The 11,329-nt window shown below is 29.4% G+C and overlaps 1 protein-coding gene across 1 annotated transcript in view; it reads left to right on the top strand.

The window, feature by feature from the left end:
* Positions 1-11,329, top strand: part of LOC108691864 (immunoglobulin superfamily member 10-like) — a 173,714-nt gene that overhangs the window by 50,009 nt on the left and 112,376 nt on the right. The window contains exon 6 of the mRNA XM_018199799.1: positions 2,721-2,882. Within this exon, the coding sequence (XP_018055288.1) occupies positions 2,721-2,882 (162 nt within the window). The remainder of the gene's footprint in view (positions 1-2,720; positions 2,883-11,329) is intronic.

Here is an 11,329-nt window from a genome sequence, read left to right as displayed (position 1 = left end):
TATATATATACATTTATTAGAATTTGAATTATTAAAAGTTTTCTAAAAAGAAAGAAAAATCGGTGTTTTTGTAAAGATGATGCAAAAATGGGCTATCTCTATAATATATAAGAATAACAGAATATACATATTTATAAAAAGCAAAGTAAGAACATAACGTTGACAGATAATTATCATTAATTATCATTTATTTTTTATTTATATATTTGTCGACAATAATCGCATATATAATAATTTTTTCTTAGTCTCTGCACAGGCAACATATGCCTATAAAACACATTTACAAACAAACTTTGCACCAATAATTCTTCTTTCCTATAATCATCTGAGACAACTTTTGATCAAAAAATGTTATGATCATTAACAAGTTAATGTTTACTGCAGTCCATATTTGCAACATCGTATCATGGAGTTAAGTTACAATGAGAAACACAATGTATTATTTCTCTTCAATTCAATATGCTCCACATTTAATCTTATACTGTTTACAGTTTATAAATAATTTTATTAATAATAAGTATATGTTTTGAAAAAATGAAATATGTACATAGTATTTTAAAATTCGCGCTCGCGAAGTGATATTTTAGGTTTAAAAAAACAACTTTTTCTTTTTGCAAAATTGCATCTGATAAGTAGTTTTTGCAGGAGAGCAAGTTGAAGTTAACAAATAAGCGCTCTGATCTATGTGGTGCTCAGGGCCGTGCGCTCCTCATTCACTTATACACTGAAAGAAAAAATTAGTTGCTGCAACAATTTAGGGAGAAAATATGGCATAGCATTTTTAATCGGCTGCAACAATCAGTTTTTGGTTGTAGCAGAAAATTTTTAGTATAGTTGCGTTAACCTATTGAAATCATATACTGAAATCATATACATTGCGGATAGGCTAACGCAACTAAAAATGCCAATTTTTTCTTTCAATGTACCTAATTCTTGGTTAGTATTCATAAGTAATATTTTAAGATATGATTTCTTTGTGATTAGTTCATGATTACTTAAGACTATAGGCAATCTTAAGGCAATCTTAAATTATAAGAATCAATATATATGACTGTTTAACTACCATACGTAATTGTGCAATATTTAAAAGAATAGAATATTTAACAAAACCTCACCAACACATTAGTATTTATATTTGTCTTTTAGATAGAGCTACGAAATTAGATAATTTTTTTATTCATTTATTTAGTAAAAAGTGAAAGCAGTCTGCTACCTTTCATTTTTTAAGCAATACAATACAGAAGATCATGATCCAAAATTCATAGTTGATTTTTATAATTTAGATTGCTTTGAATATGGACATAACTCTTTGAGGGGCACATTTTTCTAAACAAATTATTGAAATCATAGGTCATCTGGATTTTCGGAATCGCTGATTATTATTCTGATGACTCAGATGATTCAGAATTACAAAATTCCAAATGGCAGATCCAATATTTTAGGCTAAGATCAATTTTCAAAAATTTTTTTTGTAAACTAGCTATCAAAAAATTCTGGAAAAAATATGTATTATAGTTTCAAATATAGAATACACATAAAAATTTTCAGAGCTCTAGCACTTCACATTTAAGAATAGCCAAATTTATTCTGAAAAAAACTTTTTTGCATTAATTGTTTATAACAAAATTGCGAATAAATAAATTAATGTAATTTTTCATAAAAGTTGCATAACTTAGATCTCTAAGAGTCTAAAAAGTACTCATATGCGCATACAAATTGCAAAATAGATCAGAAATATGGAAAAAATTAAAAACAAAAAGGTGGGATATATACGTCCTACTGTCTCTCAAAGGGTTAAGCAGTCATAAACTAATTATAACAAAATCGTATTAGTATTAAAATATTGCTTATGAATACTAGCCAACGATTAGGTACAAGTAAACGAGGAGGCGTGCCGGCCGAGCGCTACATAGATCAGAGCGCTTATTCGTTATCTTCAAAAAGTTCTCCTGCAAAATCTATTTGTGAGACGCAATTTTGCAAAAAAAAAGTTGTTTCTTTTAGCATAAAGTATCATGTGTTGTACTTCGCGGACATGAATTATGAAACACCCGTAAACTTGCGTAAATTTTCAAAAACTCGAAAAAACTAATAAGTATGTGCAATTATGTATATTGCCTCGAAAGCAATCGTTAAGTGCAGCTAAGTGTGACACACTACATCTTCAACGAAATTGTGTAGATATATTCTTGTTTTTAGATTATAGTGCTATAAACTAAAACATTGTCCAAATTTCTCCTCTACATTTTCTAGTAATAAATTACAACGTGACTTTGATTAAGATGAGCGATGGTATAAAAGTTCATAATACATTAAAGCTAATTAAATACATAGAAATACTTAAGCAAAAAGACATAAGAAATAAGCGTATCGAGAACATATAGCAATAACGTAATTAGTATTCAACAAAAAAAATATTAATTTGCGTATTGCATACGTTTTTTTATGTACTAGTCTAAAAGTTTATATTAATAATCAAATATTTCTTTTGAATTAGTTAAATTTCAAGTTATTTAATTTATTAAATCTAATTTTATCTAATTGTCGCAGTGTATTTTAAAAAATAATTTTCATGATATATTATATGAAGTAAACGTGAAATTTGCGTGGAATTAAAAGGAATGTTTAACGACAATAAAGGAATATAAAACGAATGTTAATCATATACAACATTATAGGCTAAACTCCGAATAAAGAAAGCAATTTTATGTGTCTTTCAGTGCCACCGAATATATTGGATTCCCTTTCTACGGAGAGCACCGTAGCGGTTCGAGAACATCAGAATATTACTCTCACATGCAAGGCCGATGGATATCCGCCGCCAAAATTAATGTGGAAACGAGAAGATGGTCAAGTAATAAGCCTCAACAAACATCATAAAGGTAAGTTGTATTAAATTATTTTTTTGTGCCGTTATAACGTGAAAAATTATTTTCGATTTATTTTTGCAGAATATTAAAAATTTATCTTTTGTGCAGCTTTCTTGATATTTTGTATTCTTTTCAATCAATTTAACTTAAAGAAACGATATTCTACGTGAATTCTCTCGAGATAAAAGAGTTATAAGTTGCAAACATGCAACGATTTTACATGAACAATTTCAGTCTACACCTTAGCATTTTTTTATATCTCGCATTATTTATTTACTAGATAGATTTACCATATTTCATTAAAATAAATAATTTTTTAAAATTATTTTATAATATACTAATGCCACTGCTAATTTTGAATATAAATATCTACAGAAATAAATATTCTTTCAGTCGTATATTTGCAATAGATATATATTACATTTAATATTTAATATACATTTAATATACATTTAATATTTAATCGTTTAACAATGTATTTTAAGGTTTTGTATCGAATTACATATTTTGTTTAGAAAATTTTTTTTCTTCGCTTATAAATCAACTTTTATTATTAGAAACAATGAAGTTTTTCTTAAGTTCATTCGAGATAAAAAATTACAAGTTACAAACTATGATTTTACAACAATTTCAGTCTTTATTTTAGCAACTTTATTTAGTACTTTTTATCTACTGAATAGCTTTTCCATATTTTACTGAAATAAATAAGTTATATAATTTTTTGAAATTGTTGCTGCTATTTTTAGATATAAATATAGATATCTATCTATAACATAAATGTTAAACATTTCTATTATTCTTCGATTATTCTTTCCATCTTGTAAATTATTTTTATCACATATTTTGCAATAGATATATAATATGTATCTTATGTTGAACACTTGATCATTTAACGTAACATTTTGTACCAGACACATATTTCAAGCATTTTGTTTCTAAGAATTTTCTTTTTTTATCGCTTCTTACTTTTAAGTAAAAATCCCCTCGCCTTGTAAATCTATTTGAGATAAAAAAATTAGGAGATATAAACGTACACCTTACATAAAACATTTCAATCTGTCTTAGCAATCTTTATCTGTTATATATTATTTATCTACGCATTTTAATATAAAATGTTTTGATCTGTCGATCTTAGCAATCTTTATCTGTATATGACATATTATTTATCTATTAAAGAGATTTTTCATATTTAATTGATAAAAATAAATTTAAATAATTTTTCAAAATTATAATAATATTTCGTTGGTACTTTTAAATATAAATATAGAAATACTTTGTGATATTTACTATTCTTTAATTATTTTTTCTTATACATATACGTATTTCTATCGCATTTGCAATAGATGTAATCTGTATCACATTCAATCTTTTAATAATGTAACATTTTTTTATCGAGATACATATTTTGTTTCGATCGTTTGGAAAATTTTCTTTATTCGTTCATATATGTACGAACTTAGAAACGATTCCACGAGTTTCCTCTTACGATGTCTCGGGATCCCTTGTCTACGCGAGTCGAAACTTTGAAGCACTGTTACAAGAGGAAACGGGCTTATTTGTAATGCAGCCGAAGTTCAATGCGGAAAGTAATTTTTGGTACGAAGATGTTCTTTTTCCGTACGTTTTTCTTCGACTCCCACGAGTCCTGGCATCGATGTCTCGCTCAGATAACAAATTGACGAACATTTGCTGAATCGAAGAAATTTGAAGTAAATTTTCATCAATTACGTAGAGATATCTGCCTGCACATTGGCACACAATCCAGCGCGAGATGTGTTAGAAAATATATAAAAAATAAAAAGTCGCGTGTCTTATTAGTTAAACAATTTCGTGTTTCTCCAATAATCCGATTTACAAGAAGTTTATCGGTCTGATCGCATCACCATAGCGACATACATATGTATACAGATACGTATACAGTATAGGTTTGAGGGGAAAATATCCAAACAAATATTTAATTGTTCGACAAAAACGACTATATTATATTTAATCGTGTGCATTGCAAATTTCTACGAAACAAATAAAACACATCATGCTCAATACAAGACATCAATTCCGTATTTATTAATTCCCGAATAAATCAGTCATTTGCGAATTAATGAATAAATGCGTAGTAAAAACCTTTTATGCAGACAGTTTGAAAGTGATTAACATCATTCACCGTCGGGTGCCATGAATTTCTCCGCGTTCACTCCAATTTCGTCCTAGATAGATTTAAATTCAGAACACTTATACGGTAATATTTTTCATGTGACAGCCGCACGTGAATGAACTTAAGTTTTTATTAGGCTTCCAATAATTACTCCCTTGCATGTTTGCATTCTTCTTATCATTTAGTTTTTTTTGATTCTGCTTTCGTGATTAATGTCGCAAATAAGATCTGTATATAAAATACTGGTAAAAAAGATATTACCTGTTTCACATCGAGTTGATCGAAAGTTTTTCTATAAATTTCTATTGCAAATATTTCTCTAACTTCTATATTCACTATTTTATCATATGGTGCTATTTTATGAATTCTCAGCTTATCTCGGACATTACACTAATCCCGGATTCGGGCGGATTAATAATCTCTATTCAACATAAACATTATATTATATTCAGCCGACGCAACACTCGAGTGCTTTACAGTGAGTTCCACGATTTTTAAATTTTTAGAATTCATGTTAATTGTAAGTAATCTGTATTAATTAAAAGATACACTATTAAATTTGTAATTTCAAATTATACACCTATCTAATTAGAGTTATTTTTAATCATTTCACAAACCGCCACTGCTCCTACTCAATATGTCGTTAATTTAATTGTTTTTGACATTGAATGGAAGTTAAAAACGATAAAATGTTATTATTTTTTTAATTCAACGAATTGTGTTACCATTGTTTTCTTAAATATTTAACAGTATACTTTCTGTTGCATACAGTTTTGCTTCGGAATATCACGGGATGTAATTTCTCTTTTTCCATACTTTGTAATAAATCATAGAAGAGCGATAACTAATTAATGGAGTTAAAGAAGAAAGTTACGGTACTGTATACCGTATTCAACATTAAGAGCAATAAATCGCGATGATAACCCGTAAAACGCGGTGGCGCACATTTATCTAATATCTACATTATGTTTCCATGCGTGTTATGCCGTTATCGTCTTTGCACATTGAGCGTTAAGCTTCAGGACAGTACGAGGCGAACTGCATACGCGCCATCGGAGAATGCCCAGAGGACATCGGCGCTCATGGTAAAGCAATAAAGTGCGATAAACTGTGCAAGTCCCCGCCCACCCCGCCGTGCTATTAGCAATGCAATTATCGCCCGCTCTCTGGCAGCCAGTGGGCGCCATCCGCCGACGTCCTTTAGGTCTCTCTTGTATCTTTTCTTTATGCCCGGAATAGAATTACACTATGGAATAGAGTTTCGCCATTTAATAATTCTGTACGCGGTATCGTTGGCTATTTAATAATTCCGTACCCGCAGGGACGTCACACGCTTCTCGTCAGAGTTCTCCTATCTGCAGTTTTTTCCGAACTCGGATTGATTGAATTAAATATCGTCATTTTTTATTCTACATTCCGTCGCATGGTTTCGAAGAATGAGTGGTACGAAAGTGACAGACATCCGAAATTGATCGATGATGCGTTTCTTTTTAAGTAAATCTTTCCTATTGGCACACGATATTAAAATTATTTTTTTTTTATTTTTATAAATTTACACAAAAATATTATTAGATACCAAAACCAGCAAAAATCTGTTTTTTTTTACATTCAAAACAAATTTACAAAATCATATATAAAGTATAAAAGTGTGATATTCAGTTTTTGCCTGGATCGAGAGCGGCGCGACTTGCACACAATCAATTGCACACGTCACTCACATCGGCCAATTTCTAGTAATTTTTAACTGCTTTACCAATGAGATTATATTATTTTACACAATAATGAAAAAATATATGGGCAATGAGATCATCAATATAGCGCGAAAATTGATGCGCAATTATAACAAGAATTTCAACTAATTTATATACAATGTATTATAATGTCGATACAAAAACTTTCCTTATACGTTTCAATTTGCTTCAAACTATTTTCAGCAAGTTGTAAACAATTTCGTCGATGTCTTATAATAAATATAGTTCGCAAAATATATTATTTTAAATTAATTAGCGATGAGCAATTAATGTACATCCGGAACAAGCTTTTTAAAATATTACGGATTTCGCAGATCTATGATAATTCGATAATGGACTTTGATGCCACTCCTCCCAGTTTTGATAATAATTGTCACCTCAACTTCAAACTTATCTGTAATTAATGTTTCAATATAAGATAAAATTTGTCACAGTTCAGTTCCAAAATTGAAGGCCCAAAAATGGGCAATTTTTTCGATCACTCTTTGGCTCGTAATGCAAGTTATGTTGGTCAGAAGAGATGATTACAAGAGAGGAAAATTCATGAACATTCGTCGAATATTAACAAACAAAACACAGGATCTCCATCTGTAATCTCTGATCTTTATATTGGAACGGTAATTTCAATTGAAAGGAAGTTAAAATTTTAGATTGAACCTTCTTATAACAAAGGGTTGATTTCCAAAAAGGTTCACATAAACAAGCAAACTCAGGGATTGAATAAATAAATGGATACACAATTTTTATTTGATATGCATAATATAATCCTCCCATCCTACAATTGTCTTCTTCCTCACGTACCTTCTTCTACCCACATCTCTTCGACTTATCTTCTGCCTTTGCTACAGCAATCATTACTATTTTACTGTTAAGTGAATGTCGATAATTTGAATCTAAGTAGAATTTATTTAATTTGCACTTTATCTTTTTTTATATATTAAGGGAATCCTAAAGTCGTTTAATTATTCTTTTTAATAGTTTTTATACTTTAATGTTACATTACATAAAAAGAAATTCGATCTATATAAAAAAGTCATGGTTGTTTCCATTAACTTTGGTAAACGATAATCATTTTTTGACTACCGAGGAAACAAACAAGAGCAAATATTTAAAAAAATATATTATAGTTTAATTTTGTTGTGTCATATTTTGTTACTGTTGACAATCACATTATGTATCGATTCAATTTTTAAATTTATAAATTATGTTAGTATTAAGAATAATCCAATCGGAGGTTATTCTCATTTGCTAAAATTTATCTTGTTTGTTTTTAATAATATTGGAGTTAAAAGACCTTCGAATTAAACTAAAAAAATTATTTCGGCGCATATTTTAAAGAACTATAAATAATACATTAATTCATACAGAATTATACAAGCACTTAAGATCCAGCTAAACCGAGGCATTAATTTCTATAGGTTGTGTTTCTCATATGTACGGTCCTATAAGATTTAATATTGTTAAAAGACCTTGTTTGTTATAATTTTCGTGATTTTTGATCGATTAATTATACAAAATTCTTTGACAATTAGTTTCATTAATTGATTACATTAATTATGATTATATATATTTTTTAATTTTTAATCGATTATTTGTTAAGAAATAAATTAATTAATTAAGGGAATCCTAAAACAAAGTTCGAACTCCAACGAAGAAGTCACTGTTTTTCCAGCGCATTGACATCTTTATATACTACCACAACAATATCTCGCAATCTATGACACACACAGTCACACGTTTATGTCAATTTTCGTATAACAAATTCGTCGCAGTAAAGCGTCTAAGTCTAATTCTAAGAACTTAACATTATTCAAATTATGTGTTTCATGGATTACTACTTACTTGTATTTCATATTTGTATATGCAAAATTTTCGTATCAAGCAAATATTGTCACTTGATAGCTTGAGATACCATGTTACACTAAGAAATGGTAAAAAATATATCAATTTCGAAATTTTTGGTTGTTCTCAGCATAAACTCCATCACACAAACACGTATTAATGTATATATTTTAATCCTGGAAAGGAATTTTCGAATCTGAAAAAGAAAAAAGTATTTATACAAAAATTATATGATTTAGGCGGTAATACAGACGGTTTTTTGATCCCCTTATTGCCAAATACTACTACCGTGGTTGAATTGGTGAGACACCTGCACGGAGTGGGGGTGATCTAGGTTCGAATTCTGACTGAGGTGATATCTTTTACAATAAATTTTTTATAGTGTTTTAAAAATACTTATTAATATCAATAATATCCTAAGTATAATAATATCCTAAGTAGAAATCTGTCATTTTGATTTCAATAGTTAGTCATTTAAATTATTGTCATGTTACCTGTATTCAAAATATAATAATGTCATTATCTCTTTGACCAATTAATGATATTATTTATTCTACGACATACTTATTGACATCGAATTTCATCAGATGATTAAAGAGCTAGCTGGTGATTATTATTTGGGCCCAAGGTATGACTTTTACCTTTCATTGCTCAGTTATAGTAATAATGCGTAAAACCGTTTATCCTTTCATACCGTAAAAACAGACTAACTTCAGTCTGTAACGAAGAGCGAAATGATCAATCGACGGCGTATTAGTTATCTATTAATGTCATTTATTTATACGTTAATAACATGAACATAATGACATATTTCCAATATCCGTTTATGTGACAAATCCACGATATTTTTACGATGTTGGGTTATATTAATGGGATTGATCATCAGATTAATCATTCTTTGCTACCTGATTAAATTGATTATTAATTTAATTTATGATATTATGTAGGTATATGCTTTAGCTTTAATCTGGACTGTGTTTCAAGATTAACAAATAATTAGCTCACTGTTTGCTTGAAGTAGAAATTATGAAAATTCGCACAAAAATATTATTAGGCATTTGTCCTGATTGAATATGGTTCTTCTTTGTGTTTATTTTTTTACTTGACAATATATCAATCGATTTATTGATCAAGCGCATTACATTTCTTTTCACGAAAAACATGCCAACAGGAAATTTTTAGTGATCGCAAATTGCGAGTTATTGTGGCCGAATAAATTCTGTAGTTTCGCATCATCCGTAACAGAATTAACAATAAGGTAATGAGGCCGTTTCCCAAAGTGGACCAGCCGCTGTTTGTATATAATTATATGGTTAATTTAACAGATGACAGTAGTAATTCGATTGCGCATCGATTCATAAGTCATATTATTTATTCTGTTTGTGTAAAAACAGGAAAAACTGATATGTCGTGGTCATAATGTAATATTCCGTAAATAAGGAATTGCTTTCTATAATTATGAAAACGTGATTATTAATTTCCGTAATTCATTTATTGTAGCTCTATATTCATACTTTGTAATACTATATTTAGTTCATACTTTTGTTATAATGTTTTGTTTATAATTAAAGAATAGGAACTCTTTGTATGACCATATGGGCCATGTGCTGAGCACAGTAAGTGTGACATTTGTCACAAATGTATTCATAAAGATTGTGTGGGATTAATTAAAAATGATAAAGGGCTTTTTACTGTGAATCCGAACTGTGAGTAGATCCATAGGCATAGTTTTAAGAGAGAAAAATTAACATACATATTCAATTAAAGTTGCTAAATAGCTTTTTTTAAATGTTTATGCAATAAAATTATAAACTTATAAAAATAACGGATTATTATTACGGATATAACGGATTGGATTATTTTACTTTCCACATTATTAATATATTCATATGAAAAATAGAAGCCATATACGCTCACATTAGGTACACATTTTGCAAAAGTGCCTCAAATGTTACCTTTGTTTTAGATCTATACTGTATCTATAATATATATAAATATATGAATATGACTTATATTTTTTTTCAATCTTCAGAAATGTTTCCTCTTTTGAATATGATCATTAATTGAATATAATCATTAATATTATATATATTTTCAATTTTCAGAGAGACCTCAGCAAAAAATTTAAAAAAATTCTCGAAGCTTATTGGGCCCGGTTATCTTATAATTATCTTATACTTTCGCGATTCCTTTCGTCGACTATGCGCCGTTCTGCGTCCGTATATATTATTTATTCGTACGATAATAACAATTCTATTAATGTAACTTGTAATTGTAAATATCCTTCGAGAGTGACGCGTCGTTATTGAATCCACATGTTCGGGCTCATAATTGGTAAATCGCGCGAGTTATGCGCACGCCATGCGCCAAAATCCCTGGCGGGCACATGGCCGCAAGTTAACGTCACAGGATACGATAAACTAGGTAACGCAATTGCCTGGTCGGCACAATTCGATCTACCAATCTGCGACGCGATCCGCCGAGTTGCATTCGCATAAACATTTGGTCGAATGAAGAGCGACGCTCATCATGTATTGGACGACAATTATTCCTGTGTATTAAACTTGTATTGAAATCATATACACATAGGTACACGCGGATTAACTTGATTGACTTGAGAGTTATCAGACATTTAATTCAGTACGCTGCGAGTAGCAATTTAAAGATAAATTAATTGAATTTATTTTTGAATTATGAGCGATACTGTAAATATG

Source organism: Atta colombica, unplaced genomic scaffold (genome assembly GCF_001594045.1).
Source record: "Atta colombica isolate Treedump-2 unplaced genomic scaffold, Acol1.0 scaffold54, whole genome shotgun sequence".
Lineage (NCBI taxonomy): Eukaryota > Metazoa > Arthropoda > Insecta > Hymenoptera > Formicidae > Atta > Atta colombica.
This window is presented reverse-complemented; position numbering and strand designations above follow the sequence as displayed.